The 17,492-nt window shown below is 38.1% G+C and overlaps 1 protein-coding gene across 2 annotated transcripts in view; it reads left to right on the plus strand.

Moving 5' to 3' along the window:
* LOC122808728 (T cell receptor alpha chain MC.7.G5-like) overlaps positions 1-17,492 on the plus strand; it is a 284,866-nt gene that overhangs the window by 132,034 nt on the left and 135,340 nt on the right. Inside the window, exons 1-2 of one of the 2 annotated variants that reach the window (XM_044079719.1) lie at positions 11,021-11,136; positions 11,808-12,143. In XM_044079719.1, the coding sequence (XP_043935654.1) occupies positions 11,100-11,136; positions 11,808-12,143 (373 nt within the window). In that variant the 5' untranslated portion in view covers positions 11,021-11,099. Of the gene's footprint in view, positions 1-11,020; positions 11,137-11,807; positions 12,144-17,492 lie in introns of those variants that run through there. The other variant, XM_044079720.1, reaches the window with a different exon arrangement.

Here is a 17,492-nt window from a genome sequence, read left to right on the forward strand (position 1 = left end):
TTATTATACTACTTTTCTATCCCTAATGTCTGATCAGTTAACACAGGTAATGCCTCCACTCACAGACTAATGATGCTCTAGTATAGAGATACCCAAAAAATAACTATTTCAGAGATCACTCCCTTTCAATAACAGGCCCAAACATATGGGAAATTCTTTCTTTTCTATTAGAGACATTACAGACAACAAAATAATCAGATCCCAACTATTAAACATCCTTAGAGATTGAGTTAAATGCCACTGTTTCACAGACCTTGAAGGAACCGAATGCATTGCTTCCATCCTTCTTAGTTTGTTCATAACCTTTAACTCAGATTACTGGAATCAGAATCTAGTCGTGCTCATCATAATTCTTAAATATCATATTTTGCATTCTATAAAAATGTACTGTGTTTTGTCCAGACAACATGTGGTTTGCCAAGATAAACAGTAACAAGGTCACATATTAGAGCAGCCAGTATGCAAATCAAGCAGACACCCTCTTAGCAAGGGAAGGGCATGGAGGTCAAATCAGAAAGGGCATGGAGGTCAAATTAGAGATAACAAAGTCATCCCTAGAGAAATGGTCATCCCTCAACAAAAAACACTGGTGGCCATAGTCAGGTGCAGTTGTCATAGATGGCTCTGAGGTCAACACAAACCAAGCTGAAGACCTATTAGCTGAATGGAATGAAAGCATAAGAGTTTAAGGAAACACCTATGGCTGTGGTACCTCAAGAAGAAGAAGAAATAGGTGGAGTTATACCTCTCAGCTGTCCAGATTTTCACAGAATGTCCAGATTTTTGCCTCATATTTTTTAGTCTAGTCCTCATAAAATGTGTCACTTTCTGAATTTTTGTAGCAAATCAGTGAGGACTTAATTCAATAAATAATGACAGTAATTTCAGTTTCAGACTTCTTAGCCTTCAGAAAATGCAAGGTAAAACAAAACATTTTATTCTAGCAACTTTCCAAGTCTGAGAGAGCAATATTTAAAATTTATGCCATTTTTTGGGGCTTTGTCCCCCCATTTTGTTTTGCTTTCTCCAGATTTTTTTTTGTGCTATGAGGTTGAGAGGTATGGGTGGAACAGAAGAAGAGTGGCAACATTTTAAAACAACATGTGCGAAGATGGTAAAAGAGATCAGCATTTGAGCCAGGTGTGGATGTAAGGTAACTAGGGAATTCAGAATTCCTGGAAGTTGTCAAAAGAAAGGAGGCTTGCAGGGAGAATTTGCAGATAGAAAGGTTGGACTACATTAAGGAAGAGTATTGGTTGGCTAACAAAGAGGCTAACAGAGCAGTTGCAATGACAAAAAAAAAAAAAAAAAAAAAAACAAGGTGTCAAACAACCTCTATCAGCTTCTGGAAACTGACTCAGCAGATGGCACAAAGGAGTTCTATCAGGTTGCAAAGCAATGACATTAAGACAACAAAGATAGTCAGCTGATGCAATTCAAAAGGTATGCTTGTGACAATCTGCTTAATAATCCAGGGGACATCAAGTGCATATGAAAGGAGTACCGTAAGAGTCTTCTGAATGAAAAAACAAACATGGAAGTTATGCTGCCACAGGCATGGCTTATGATGAAAAGAGTAAGGGAAGCTCACTCTAAATGAAGTATAAAGTACTCTTAGAAAAATTAAATCCTCAAATATGGAGAGAGAGAGAGAGAGAATGAGAGAGACAGGCAATATCCAAGATGATCTGACAATAAACATTATTCCCAACAGTGTGCAGTACAGAGGTATAAAACTCCTGTCACATCGCATGAAAATGCTAGAGAGTGACATAAATGAATACACTAAGTAAGAGAAAGTAAGAAAGGAGATGAGCAGCTTTGATTTAATCAGGATGCAATAAAACCGATTCAATGTTTACAGTGAGACAGACAATGGAGAAGTAGCTGTGGATAAGGAAAGAGTCCAAATGGGCTGTCACAGACACATGGACAAAGCATATGACAAGCCACCAAAAAGATGATTTTTCAGTCCTGGGATGGTGCAGGCTTTGTACAAGGACTCAATAACACAAGTCCGAACAGTGTTTGGACTCATAAAGGGGTTCCAACTGGGAATGGGTAGAGGTCAGCATTCAGCTGAGTCCACTGCTGCTCATAATGGTGATGGACTAGAGCAGCAAACAAGTCAGATGGGATAGATCTGCAAAGTTGCTGCATGCAGACAATGTCACACAACGAGCAATCTCTGAACAAGAACTTCCACAAATGATAGGGAACTGGAATACAAAACTGAAGGCACATGGGATCAAACCGAACAGAGACAAGACAGTGGTTATGACAGCAAATGTGAAAACTCAAAAGAAGCAGAAAACTGAGATACACGTAAAAATAGTGGAACAGGTTAACAGCTGAAATTATCTGGACAGTGTGGTTGAGGAGAAGGGAAATCTGAATGTAGAGGTCAAAGCTAGAATTGGACATGGAAAAGGGTGTCAGGGCTAGTACATGACAGAGGAATGCCAAATAAGTTGAAAAGTAAAGTGTACAAAACAGTGGTACAATCTGTGCATTTGTACTGCATAGAAACCTGGACAGTGAAAGCAGAACAGCTGAGGAAGTTTGAGATGATAGAGATAAAGTGCATGATGTAGGTAATAGGGTGCATGCTGTCAGACAGGTGAAGAAATAAAGATATCAGAGCTGAAGCAAAAGTAGTCTCAACTGCAGAGATCAATGAAAAGAGATTACGGTAGTTCAGTCACATGTGCAGGAGAGTCAAATATGATATAAACCCCTATGTCACTAGATGGGTTGCAAACTGGCTCAAGGACAGAACCCACATGGCAAACCAGTTACAAGTGGCATCCCACAAGGGCAGTCCTCTGACCCCTCTGTTTGGTATATATTTCGGAGGTACAGGCCAACATGGAAGGACCAAATTACCACATAGGTGGTAATCCATTAAGTACAGAAGAAGTAATTAGGGACCTGAGGACTCAGTTTGATAATCTCTCATTTGACAAACCACATGCCAAGGTTTGAAAAAAATTTTTTTTTATATACCTAATCATGAAAAGGATTCACATCATCTAGATTACCTCATCAGGCCCATAATACCTGCAGCAACTGGAAAGACCCCAAAAGTACTCTCACAAGGATCATCAAAGGCAAAAACAGATGCCATATGCTGCAGAGTTAAAAACTCCCTCCAGTCAGTGGCATACCACCTGCTGCTCAGAGGTGACCGAACCTCAGCACTGAAATAAATAGGACATGCTGGAGGGACAGATCATAACCCAGCTCCCTTCCTTCACACTCTGGAATAAAGTGAAATAAATAGGGACATGCTGAGGAGACAGAGATTCACCAGAGGCTCCTCCCAACCAGGTTAAAATTAATTTAAAATGGCAGATAGCCTAGTATGAACCTATGAACCTATGAACCTATTTGAGGAAGCTTATTTGAGAGACACAGAAAGAAGGCAAGAGAAGATGAAGATATGCAGCCAGGAGGTGCATGGATTGTGTGACAGAAGGCCCATGACTGTCAAAGAAGGTGCATGGAACTGAATTGACAGAGGTGACAACAACTTAACAGACATCCTAACACCATCTGAAAAAAAATGGGAAAAAGAGGGTTGTTGATGATGATGATGATGTTGATGATAGTGATAATTAACTGGATAGATAATAAACTGCTTGTCTGTCATATATTCTTTACTGCAGTTTATTATTCCATGTACAATTTCTTCTGAAAGACAGCCTAAGCCCGACATAAGTCCCTAGTGGATCAGTGCAATAATATGGAAAACAAATTCAAAAAACACTGCAAAGAATCAAACAAATAAATACATAAGATGAATGCAACATATGAATACTGTCATGATCCCTGCAAACAAACATCAGTGAAGGTAAAAAATAAAACCACCAATACCTAAAGATGTTTTCTGTAAGAGAACCCCACCCCCAGTGTTAAGGAATGTCCTCCCACACTGCATTTAACTAAATAAGATACTTTTAAAGTAGCACTAGTTTGGAGATGGAGTGCTTGCTTTTCCAGCAAAACCAGCTGTTTCCATAACTCCAAGAAAATGTACCCTCAATATCAATTTATTTAGACTGGAGGAGTGGGGGCAAAGTCCATCTATTAGGGGGTGCTGGTGACACAGATCCTGTGCAAAATTATTCCTTTTATATTTATATTAGCTAAATATATCCTTCTGCATGCATGTTCTGTGACTAAATGCAATAAGGTATGTATGCTGCTTGTGTATTCCACTTTATGGGTTTGTAAAATATTATCATGTAACACTGCTGCAGACTTTCTCACATTAAATATTTGGTTTATTTAAGACCAACTGGGTATGTAAAATATATTCTATAACTGTACTGACTAGGATTCACAAACAGTTTTCACTTTCCAATAGACAATTTTGAGCAATGAAGAGACATTCATCAGATGGGGTGAATCAGTGACATTCTGTTTGTGAGTGTGGAAAGCCAAGAAGTGCCACAGCCTGCATAATATACATGCGATTATATAATGACATGGTCATAAGTAACATTATTAAAAAGAGGGCAATTATAGATGCAAATGAGGGTAAACAATATAGGAAAGTTATTCAGAAATATATATCATTTGGAGAGATGCTGTTTCTAGATTTGTTGACCAGACCTATAATTAGGATGAGATGAAGAGGATGGCTGCCATGGGTGCAAGCTTCAGGGGTGTGATCAGCAAGTGTTGATGGGAATACAGTACTGTCATTCACTTATGAATGCCAATACTACATTTGTAGTCACATTTACAGTAATGAACTGCTCATTTTGTGGTAGTTTAACTATAGTAAACTACTTGTTACAGTTTCAGAGTAGAAAAGCTGTTTCTTTTCTTTAAATCACATTGTAAAAACCATGTAAAACCTTATGTTTTTGACTCCCAGGCTCCCAGGGGCATAAATTGTGTGTGCAGTATTAGCACTGGTTTATGAATGACATACTATATATATATATATATATATATATATATATGACTGGTTTATGCATGTGCAGTCATGTCTGAAGCACTGAAGCACCCAATGTGTGGTAGTTTAAATGGAGTTGTTTTAGTGTTGAACAGCATTATTTTTGTTCTTCAAGCTATTGCTCATGCTCACAACTGGAACACTGTACTGTAGCAAGCCACTTGTGCTTGCTACAATTTCTTTTTTGTCCTCAACTTAAATTTGAAGAGGGCACTAATTCCGAGAATGGTGGTGGCTGCTAGATAAGCTAGCTACAGCTCTATTTTGTTGAGTTAGAGGAGATAAATTGCAATAATATGTATGGTCTAGCCACTACATTACTAAATATGTATATGCAAGAAGCTGTTGTCACTGCCAGTGGTCACAGAGGTACACATCATCTGTCTAAATCTAACATACCATCCCTCCACAACACAGAGACAGTGCACTGTTATCATGTGGGCAGACGCTCTATGCAGGGGCTGGTCGTGATGTGTCACCTTCCTATGCAGGCTTGTAGGAAACATGGTGTACCTATCCTTGTGAACACCAAGGTATGTGTATGTTTCATAATATTAGCTGCAGTCTTTCAGTGACGAATGGGGGACAAAGTGCATGTATCCTTGACATCTGTTCAAGGATACTCTACTAGTTGTCAATGCCATGCTGCAACATGTGAAGGAGCATATGTAATTACCATGTACTGCAGAAGATTGAGGCAACATCATGTGAACATTTTTTGACATAGCCCTGCTCCATCAGGTACTGCGAGACACAGACTGTACCCACACTGCAATAAAGGCCCTACCTGGGAACAAATACAACACTACTTCAACCATAACGGGTTCCATTCCATCAACTGCCAGGTGGACTGTAATGCACAGGATATAATATGTGCCCTTGAGTCATAGCTAATGACATCAATTAGAAGCCCACAGACTAGTCAAGATAATGCCTGCAATAATGCCCTGTCACATGTCTGAGTTCATAGGTTCATAGGCTGGTACTAGGCTATCAGCCCTAGGGCCTATACAAGCCTAGCCATAACAATTCCCTGGCTATTTCTTCCCACACTATTTACTACCCTGGACCCCTGTTTAGCAGGGTGACTGACATGATCCCCGGGGTGAATTTCCTTTCTCCCATCCAATTGTCAAGGTTCCTTTTGCAGAGGGCCAAAGAGGCACTCTGCTTGACATGTATGGGCAATCTATTCCAGAGTCTGGGAAGTCTCTGGGTCAGGAACCTATCCCTCCAGCATGTTTTGTTTATTGTGACGACAAGGTTTATATCCCTGGAGCATGTGGCTCTGAGGGATTGGAATTTCTTTAAGTATAGCATGTCTAACAGCTCTGGGTTTGACATGACCTTCTACGTTACGCAGAGATCGCCTCTAAGTAGATGATATGCAACAGAGTATAACTGGAGTTTTTTAAGGTGGTCAGCATAGGGCATCTGCTTTAGGCCTGTGATTCTTTTAGTGAGGTATTTCTCCGGCCTTTCCAGTTGTTGCAGATGTCTTGAGAGGTACATACCAAATGGGGCATTGTATTCTATAATGGGTCTAATGAGGGATGAGTACAGTAGGACAATGACCTCCTTTTTCTGGATGAAAAGTCCTTAGTGATGAGGTGTGCTACATAGAAGGATTTCCTGACTGTTGTGGTGATGTGGTTATCGAAGATGAGACCACTGTCCACCTGTGTCCCTAAGTCTCTTATCACACTTTCGGAGTTTAGTGTACTGCCACCTATATGGTAATTCATGGGTACATGTTTTTTCCCAAAGGGGATAACTATACATTTCTTGGCATTGAGCTTGAGTCCATGGCTCTGGCACCAAGCATCTGTTTCTGTAAGGCCCTTTTGTAGAGTATCCACATCATTTGGGGATTCAATAATAGCTCCCAGTTTGCAGTCATCTGCGAACTTTGTTAGCCAGAGTCCCTTAGTGCTGGCCTGTACTTCAGAGAAGTAGATGCCAAACAAGAGCGGTACCAGGATTGAACCCTGAGGTACCCCACTCATCACTTGTCTGGAGCTGGATTTGGAGTCAGCTACTTTTACAGTGTGGGTTCTTGTTGAATGTGTGTTTGGCCTGCTAAAGATCCACTTCTATTGTCTGGATGTCTCTGGCACTACACTGCCGTATGACCCTGGAACTTTCAATACAAACTTTGCAAGGTGTACTAAGTTACACAACATATTGATACACAAAAAGTTACAGCAGGGCAGAGACCTGCTGGAAGAAGTCCCACAGTCAACAGCAGAGGAAAGGCCTAAGGAAGAACCTCTGAAGGAGCTGGCTGCGGGGAATGCCTAAGCCACAGGTTGAGGTGCACTACACCATGACACTAGCTTAGAGATATCATCTAGTTCAAAACTGTGAGACAGAATTATCAGTACAGATAATATAAAAATGATGCATGGAGACCTACACAGCGGCTGCCATATATCATGCAAAGGCTGGCCATACTGTGCATCAGATATGGGCTACCCAGATAACAAACAGCTGTTGACAGGACATGGACATCATCATATGCACAGTGTGTGTGTGTGTGTGTGTGTGTGTGTGTGTGTGTGTGTGTGTGTGTGTGTGTGTGAGAGTGTGTGTGTGTGTGTGTGTGTGTGTGTGTGTGTGTGTGTGTGTGTGTGTGTGTGTGTGTATCAGTTATGGGTAGATGACAAGAGATAATGGGGGAGATGGCCAGAAATGGGATGGTGTCTCCATGGTCATGTGATTGTGTAGTAGAGTGTAGTAGTGGGTATCGCAGATGAGAGTGAGTGTGTGTGTGTGTGTGTGTGTGTGTGTGTGTGTGTGTGTGTGTACTGACAAAGCTCCAGCAGATAATGCAGCACTCTGCTTGGGTTTAATGGACAGGTCCAGGACACCCGCAGGAGATATATGTGGTCCATGCATGTCCCCGTCCATGGTGGCATCCTTTTCTTGGATGGTCATAGACATGATCCAAAATGCACAGAGGACAGAGTCTGTGAGTGTGAACAGTGGCTTATGCTACATGTGGTCTCCAAACAAACACCCCATTCACATTATCAGCCGGAATCAAACTTGCATGGGGAGACCTCAATGGATGTCTAGGCAATCACCTTAACCACTTATCCACAACTGCAACTCAGTGTACATCCAGGATGTCCCACATTGTCCTCAGCACTTGATAGTGGTAGGGGTGTGGGGATGCTATGAGTCCTAGGGCCTCCCACCAGAGGCAAAGTGGACTAGTCATGGGAAGTGCAGTGGCCATGACATGCAGCTGAGTACAAATTCCTTACTCTGCATATCCAAAATGTTGCATTTGTGGTCCATAAACTCCTGCAGTTCTTAACACAGACCATGTACTACCCTGATAAGCTTAGCTATGGCTACATTGGTCTCTGCCTGCCTCTGTGTAATGGCTGTGTGTGAATACTGAATAGTGGCCATGGAGTTGCTAAGCTCAGGGGTGGTGGTACTGACAGTCTGTTTGGCCACTGGCAATCTGACCCCTGATGTCATCATCTCACTCAAGGAGCTGGCTGCCACTAAGGAGGACTGTGCCTCTGCTGATGAGACTACTCCCTGTTATTGTCTTGTCCATGGGTAGCATCCTGGGTCTGGGTGGTGGGCTGCATAGGCACAGGACCTGTATGCATGGAAGGAGGTATGGATGCAGCCATCACATTTCCCCTGTCAGCCACTAACCCCTTGATCTCCATCTGTAACAAGATGTTACTGCCATCATTGTCATCACTGGAGCCAGACAGTTCCTTGATATAAAACAGGCTTATATCTATCATTAACAACCCTGATTATGCAGTATCTGTAGAAAAAACCTAAAGCAATACCAAAACAATGGAAGAACCCCACACAAACACCTGCAACCCAGTGAAACAGTATATAACAGAGTTGAACAAATGATCTTAGACTTTGTATCCCCATTGTTCCTATAAAATAAAGAAATCATGCATATGCATTCTATCACCCTGCATCATCCAGACTGATAACTTCTTTTTTTTTGCACTTTCTCCTGCTTTTCATTTTTTTTTTCCTAAATACATTCAGTAGACCCTAACTGGTCAAGACTTCACTGCAATTACATATAGGAAACAACTGAATTAAGCTGGAATGCAGCTTCTGGAATATAATCTATTCTAGCTTGTTGCTCCTAATAAATAAACTCCAAAGCTATTGCAACCTTCTATGCATACCTCTAAGGTTTGTTTATGCAGAAAGTTAAATAACCTCTGAGGTTCTAGATTTGCTTAAAACATTTTATGCCTTACTTTTGAAAGATAATTACTTTTTAACTGCTCTATTTTTACTGTTAGTCAAAATAATTATGTATGTGCCTCCCAATACAGTGTATGCCCACAGAAAAATCATATTATTTTTTTCAAGTCACACACATGCACAAAAATATACATACTGACACTGCCCTTGACAAGCCAAGTCTATGACACGATACATGTATACACGCACACACACACACACACACACACACACACACACACACACACACACACACTCACATGCACATGCACACGTGAACACATTCACTCTCACACTAAATACTAATCTACTGCATAATGTGGGAATGCCAGCTCCCCTAAGGCATAATTGATCAGTACCTGTAATCAAATGAATGCCATGTTACTGCTATAGCCAGTAGGTGAATCAACATTAAAAGAGATAACTCCTTATGAAAAAGATAATTCCAAGAGAAATGTCATTGCAAAGAAATGTGTGCTCTCATATTCTGGCCAGATTTTATACAGTCTAAGCAAACAGCACCTTGGATGTCTCTGCTGACTAATTGACCAGTACTTAGCTATGAAAATATGCTATATACACAGTAGGCCTGCTTAGTTTATACAAAAAGCAAATAAATAACACAAAATAATTGTTAAAATATGTTCTTATGCTTAGAGTTATCTAGGATACAGTAGATACTGTCTATTAATATCATATATGAATCCTCAGTGGAAGAAGTAAAACATTTAAGAAGGCAGCCATTTTAAAAGTTAACAAAATATTTTACTTACATGCAGCAAAGCAGTACTCTGCAATGATGAGAGCGTAAAAGCTTGTGCAAAATGATCCAGGATAGAGTTTCCATTATCATAAACTACTGATTTTAAACATGTCTGAAAAACATTTGACTGTGCAAAACAGTAACAATAGTAAAACTTACTTTATGTGAACTATTATTTTTTTAATGAAATGCTTTGTCTCTGTTTGATTTATTCCTGACTGATGTGAAAATGAGCACTTTATTTTAGAAGTAATTTTTTTCAGGCTGTTTATCTTCTGTACTACAGTCTGGATGTATGTGACTAATAACTTTTCAGACAGTACTAGTTACACCACGCTCACTGTGATTTCCTTTCCTGTACATACTGCACTGTCCCAAGGATGGGATGTCAGTAGTTAACTCTGCTTATCAAAATAAAGCAGGACCGTGAGAGGCGAGCCATTACATTTATCTGACAGAATAGCACTTGTTTGTCTCCCACACTTTTGCATATTACATCATAATCCTGCAGGATTTATGATATAGACACACTATGTCAGTTTGAAATAAAACTGCCAATAGTCTTTATTCCTAAAAAGACACAGCTGCTGAGCCATCAAACTAAACAGAATGCAATATTCTTTTCAAGAAATGACTGATGTTTGAGTAGTTTCTTTCACTGAATTAAGGCCACTGGGATAGTAATTGTATATCTTACAACTGTGTTATGCAACTAGCAAAAACACAATTGTTAGCCCCTGTATAGTGAAAAAATAACAACATTCCTTATCCAACACTAACATAAGACTTGATTGGCTTAATTCAAATAGAAAACTTCTTTATTCATGCAAAGCACAATGGTTTATATATTTTATAAACATTGATGGATTAACTATACCGAAAGGATAAAGAGCAGGATGTGTGTTTTGCAGAGAGTGATCATTTTATTGGCTGTATTTGGTAATGACTCACAGGAAATGCAGAGCCTCATTAATAGCAAGTGCCCCTCCCATTAATAGCAAGTATCCCTCCCCATACCTAATCTCAGTGTAACAAAGTAACAATAGACCAGTTGAAATGAGTTAGCTTATTAGTTCAGAGGTATGAACATCATATGCGAAGGGCTTCTTGACAGAATCTACAATTATGCTACATTCCCTGTATCTGTTACTGTGCCTTCAAGGTAAGCATTGTTTAGGAAAGCAACAGTGCAAATCTCACACTAACAGAGTAAGCAATGATTATTTAAGTGCTGTTAGCAGAAGTCCTTACAGAGTTTATGAAATAACAAAGCAGGAAGATAGCTGTTATTTTCAATAAAAATTAAAATGTCATGTGAAGACAGGAAAGTGAAAAGCTTGACCATGTGAAGTATAAGGAGCTGGATGTTTTCCCAAAATATGTGGGGCATGTGGCTTTAGTGAGCCAGGTGTTTTCCCATAATATGTGGAGCATGTGGCTTTAGTGAGCCAGGTGTTTTCCCATAATATGTGTGGTGTGTTGCTTTGGTGTTTTTTCAGTGAGCTGAAAAGCTTTTTAACAAAATTCTGCATTTACAGAAAAAAAATTATATAAAAGTGCATTTTAAGGAATATGTTGGGAGTCACGTTACTGTTTTAATTCTCAGACTTACTTTTATTTTCAAGTAATACTTTAGAGCAGGAGTATTTTTCTCAGCTTTGATGTCCAAAATGAGATGAAATTCCAAAACTGCCCAAAAAAAGAACTAAGTAAATAGTATGACTGTTAAATTCATATATGCATTACCACAAAATTAGCTATGTATTATGAATGATTTTGTTAAAAATATTCTCCTAATATTCATTTTATTCTCTGTTTTACCCCCTTGCATAGCAATAGCAGCTGAAATAGCCATACGCCAAAATCCGCCATTCCATTTTGCTGCTGCTAATGACAGCGTAAAACTTCAGTGCCACATCGATAAGGACGACCCTGCCCTTCGTCATTATGTTTTCTGGTATAAGCAGGCAGCAGGAGGGGTGCCACAGTTTCTCACCAATTGTTCAGATGAGCCAAGTGCTGAGCTTCATTTCAAATGTAAAGCAAACGGAGCTCATTTCTCACTGGAAATCTCATCAGCCCAGCAGAGTGATACAGGAAGATACTATTGTGCAACAACATACCGAATCTATTTAATTATGAGCAAAGGATCCACACTGACAGTTGGAGGTAACATTATAAGTGTAAATTCTTTGATTTTCATACTTATCTCTAATTATAGACAGATAGATAGATAGATAGATAGATAGATAGATAGATAGATAGATAGATAGATAGATACGCATATATTTGCTTAACAAAATATTCAGTTTAATAACAAATTCTAGATAAGGTTTATCTTACCTTATAGTATGTATTAAACCCACTTAATAAATGTATTTCATGGTTGCTTGTCTGATTTAAGTAATTTATTCAGGTAGGCATGTAGGGTCACCAAAAGTTTATGACTGTATCACCAAGAATGAGGGTAGTACTAGTGTAACATAAGCAAACATCTCCAAATCAATCAAATAATTTTTTAGCAATAATTTTGCTGCACTAGACTTTGGAAAAGGGCAACATGGGAATTATTGGGGAATATTGTCACCTCACAATTAGACGTTGCCTGTTCGATTCTCAGTTAGAGCATCTTCTGTGTGGCGACATGCGTGAACGGGCGTTCCTTCGTTGAAGGTTGTGCATTAGGCCTGGCAAGCCAGCACGTAAAACTCTACTGCCAATCATTAGCGGACCGGAGTTCCGGTGTGGCGACATCTAAATGGGAAAAGCCGAAAGACACAAATACTAAAGACTAATACAGTGAAATGGGGGGGGGGTCAACTAAATTATCATTCACCTTTAAAGAGGTCATACTCTGCATACTCATCTTAGTTAGACTTACAGTTTCCTGACTAAACGTCTGCATTTTATTCCTCCTATAAGAAATATGTATATAAGTCAAGCTTTTTTTAGGATTATAACTTATTGCTTCATTTGAAAGAAAACATCCAAGTAGTAGATCATAAAGGCAGGAGTTACTGTCACCACCTCTCATGCAGTCAACAGGGTCTACAAGATCCTCTATATTTTTCAGACTAAAAATAATGGGTATGTGTATGCAAAAATATCCACTGTGAAAACCATCTAACTGTTGTGGAAGGTGGAGACTCTATGTGTTCCATCTGTTAACATGCAATTATCCCAGTTCAGAAACAAGTGTGGGTAACCGAACAGCATTAATAGGCCATAAGATAAGAGCACATTGATTGGAAGCAAAATAGCTGTCTACTGCCATACCTGGGTAACTGAGTGATTCTGCTGTTCAGTACTACAAAATGAAGGCTTGTCAGTAACCCTGATATACACATACCATAGAAACAAATAATAAGCATTACTTGTAGTTTGGGAAGGGTCTTTGTTTGTAAACTCACTCAGGACCCAAACTTAAGATTAATAAAGAGCATTGTAGTCAGCACTCAATGTAGGAAATGATGTGCTTTTTCACATTTACTGCTTAATTGTGCAAGAAAGAAAGAATGCCTTTATGGAGGTCAACATACTATAGTTCTCCCTGCTACAATGAACATTTTGTCCCCACAAAATTACATTTTCCCTTGCTTTTGTATTCAGTTGCCCTGTTTGTTCTCTTTCTAAACTACTTCTTTAGGAATTTCTGTAAAGGAAAGTATTCATTTCAAACCAGCGACTTCTTTGCATCTTCTAAACAGACTTTATTTGCCTTATTGATTTTAGTTTCTGAGAGTGATTAAAGGACTTGCTTGTGAGAAAAAGAAAATTATGATTTTAGTTAAAGTGTAGACCCCACTTGCTCACTCTTATTCAGATATGTCACATTTTCAGGGCTACCCACTCGGCTAAGAAAACAGCTAACTTCTTTCTGGAAAATTCAGCCAAAACTCTTCTTTGCAATGACAGTAGCCAGTGTACTTTAAACCATTATTATCATAGTTTAATATTACAAAAATTCCATTTATATTTTTATGTAAGCTAAAACAGAAAACAAAAACAAACCATATCCCAAAAGCAAGGCAAACTACACATATAGTATCAGCAGCACTTTTGTTCAATCACGCTTTGCTTCCCATGTAACTGCATGCATTTTTATACTTGCTTTCTGAAATGCTTACAGAAATGTGAACACTATATCAACATGCATAATTAGCAATAGATGCAACACTCAACACTGTTCATACTGTAAATGTTTCAGTGACAATTTCTGCATTATTTTATGTTTCAGCTGATAACCGTGCTCTTGTTAATAATTATTGATAATATTAATGTAAGTATAGAACTACTGCATATTTTCACAATCGCTACTAAACAACTAGAAACTTTTCCAGGACAGTGCATTCTACATGGAGAATAAGTTATTTTTCTGTCTCTTTTACCTTGATTTTTCACATTATGGACCTCAGTAATCTTACTTATTTATAAAAATATGCATAATTAGCAAATAGCTTGGTTAATATTTATACTGCAGTGCATTCTAGGCAAACAATTTTAGGGTCATTTTCTTTCTCATGCCCTTCTCACTCTTACATACTACCAATTATTTAGGGGCAAGCTACTTATTTTGGGAGTCCAGTCTCACATTTTTTTATGTCATAATGAACTGTCAATGTCAATCTATACAACCACAAGCCAAAAAAGAAGTTATGGAGTTATAGGCATTAATGAGTTAAAATGCAATAAATTGTTAACCTTTACATACCTGAAACATAATGCTTGAACGTACTCTGACCTAATCTACTTTAAATTCTTCACTGTAAAATGAGTCACGGAACAGTCATAAGCATTGTATCTTTAAATATAAATAAATTTACCCTAAAACATTTAACTGGTCAAGTGATTAACAAATGTTCCAATAAAAATTAAGCCTTTGCGTCAATGGAACCTTTTGTGACTACAATAATACATACAACAGTGATAAAATAATGTTAAAAACTTAATTACATTATAAAAACCTTTCTCACAAAAGGCCCCAAAGAAGAACTGGAGTTTGTTTTTACAGTGCTGTCCCTCTTAAATAACATTTAAAGTTAACACTAAAATTTAGGCCTAATGTTTTACATGCCTCCATTTTCAGCTGACAATTACACTCAAGATTTTCTATAATGTCAACCAGGGTGTGGACCAACACAAAAAAAAAATATTTAAATTTTTTAAACTATTACATTTAATACTGTGCCTGCAGAATGCATTAACAACACATTTTTTGGATAAAATATTTAAATTATTTCTCAAGGGCCTAGTGGTTTTGCCAACATAGAATGACTCACAGGTTAAATGAAAAGCTGCATGTATTAACATTTTTAATCTCCAAGAGAAAGCTCCAGGAAATTTATAACTGTGAATCTTGGCTCTATATGATTGTTGCAGTTCATGTGCCACCCTGACCCGTTGTGAAAAAAAATGGGAAAAATGTATTATAGATGGATGGGCTTCCACTATGAGTGCACAAAGTTTAAGATGGTGATGATCAGAATCTCCAAACTGCATACCCTAAAAAAGCAGCAAAAAAATACATAAATAAATAAATAAGTGTTTTTTGCAGGTGCAAGCCCCTCTGCTCCCCCTAATGTGGAGGGAAAGTGTCCCACACCCCCTGACCTTATATCCATTTCTCAGTCACACCAACTAAAAGAAGGAGAAAATTATGCCTAAAAAGGGCATTACTGCTGGCATAACTCACCAGCAATGATTTCCTGTGGAGGCGCTCCAGTCCTTGTTGGGTTGAATTTCAGTCAATGATACCCAAGAGTTCAGCCTTTGTCCACCTGTAGGTTACCCAATGGATGGACGTACTTAGCCAAAATAATTAAAACTCTCAGAGACAAATTTACACATTACAGTTTTGGTGTTTGGGATACTGATTTTTTTTAAAACCACAGTCATTGAAACTACTTCCCGAAAATGTTGATTCTTACTAAATCACATATATGTTTACTTCCCAAGCCCATGTTTAAGTTCAAATTTATTGAAGCACTTAGGCTAAGCACTATACAATTATAATGATAAATAGAAATCACATTCAGACAAAGTTAAACATTGTTAAATACACTGAACAATAGGCTGACTCGATGAACTACTATGTAATATATTACACTTTGCTATAGTCATTATCTTTCAATATTCTAGAACTTATTATTTTTTGACAGAGAAAAATAAAAAAAATTATAATAAACAAAAAGTTTGTTTTATTCATGTGGTAACCAGGGAATGTTGAGCAGACAACATCAATTGCTTAGCAATGACAACTTCTAACACAATATCTTCAATACCACACTCTACAAAATGATTTATGAACACCCAGTGTGAAATGATGCAACTACATCAAAGCTTGCTTTTGTGTTCTTTAATGTTTGTTTAAAATGGCTTTCCTGTACTACATATAACATGCGAGTAAATCATTTATTCATTGCACAAGGGGTCCGTGCAGTGAGTAGCATTTTTAAGTGGATGATTGCAATTCACATACAGGCTGCTGAATTGAAATGTAGTAAACCCATATTTCAGATGACCACAGGACAAAGCTGATTTACAGAAAACTTTATTTCTCATTTAAAAAGGGCTGTATTTCAAAGATGTTATTCACTGCATATCTTTAGCCCTTTTTTGGGACCTGCTTGTGATAATGCAGGTGCACACATCTTAGCAAGCAGTGAGAGCACAACATATGATTATGTCTTTCTCATAGTTAATAAGCTACCAGAATCAGTCAAATGAACACAAGTCATGCATTCCTGTGAAGTTCCTCCTTTTTTATTAATAAATATGGATATGTGCACATAATAATATAAAATGTATATAAAAAAATGAGCAGAAATGCATGTGAATCTTTATATATATTCCAAAACAAGTCAGAGCCAGCACAAAGTGTGGTATAGCAATTTAATACACAAAAACATATAATAACATGGGTAAGGGGAAAAAAAACATCCCAGTACCCAAACCAAACTGGTTTCGGCTTAATAGCCTTCTTCAGTGAAAGACAGACATAATATAAATGATAGGACAAAAAGCCCTTCTTATATACATACAGACAGATGCCAAAAGACCTCCTATTGGTCAGTTTAAAGATACTCATTTAGACCCAGAGGGAAAAGCCCTCCCAGTTTAATTATCCATTTTTGTTCTTTAACATTTAAAATGTTATGCCAGCCAGATTTATCCCTGTAATTCCCTAATATACAATCATTAATGGTAAATCTAAATGAAGCAGTGTTATGTTTGCAAATGTGTTTGAAAAGGGCTTTGGACTGTCTTTTATTCCTTATATCACTCATATGCTCTCCAAATAGTCAGAAAAAGAACATTTATCCCCCAAAATAGTCAGACAATCTATTTTCTGCTAACAAAATGTTCCAATGTCTGTTGATGGTATGCATGAATGATTTAGTATTCCTGCCAAAAGTGGTAACAAATCTTATCTTGGACTGGGTATCTGGTGGTTGTACCTGATTTTCCAATAGTTTAACCCTATCTTGACTTGAGGCAAACTGACAAGCCCTACGGATG

Source organism: Protopterus annectens, chromosome 8.part0 (assembly GCF_019279795.1).
Source record: "Protopterus annectens isolate FY-2018-M chromosome 8.part0, PAN1.0, whole genome shotgun sequence".
NCBI lineage: Eukaryota > Metazoa > Chordata > Ceratodontiformes > Protopteridae > Protopterus > Protopterus annectens.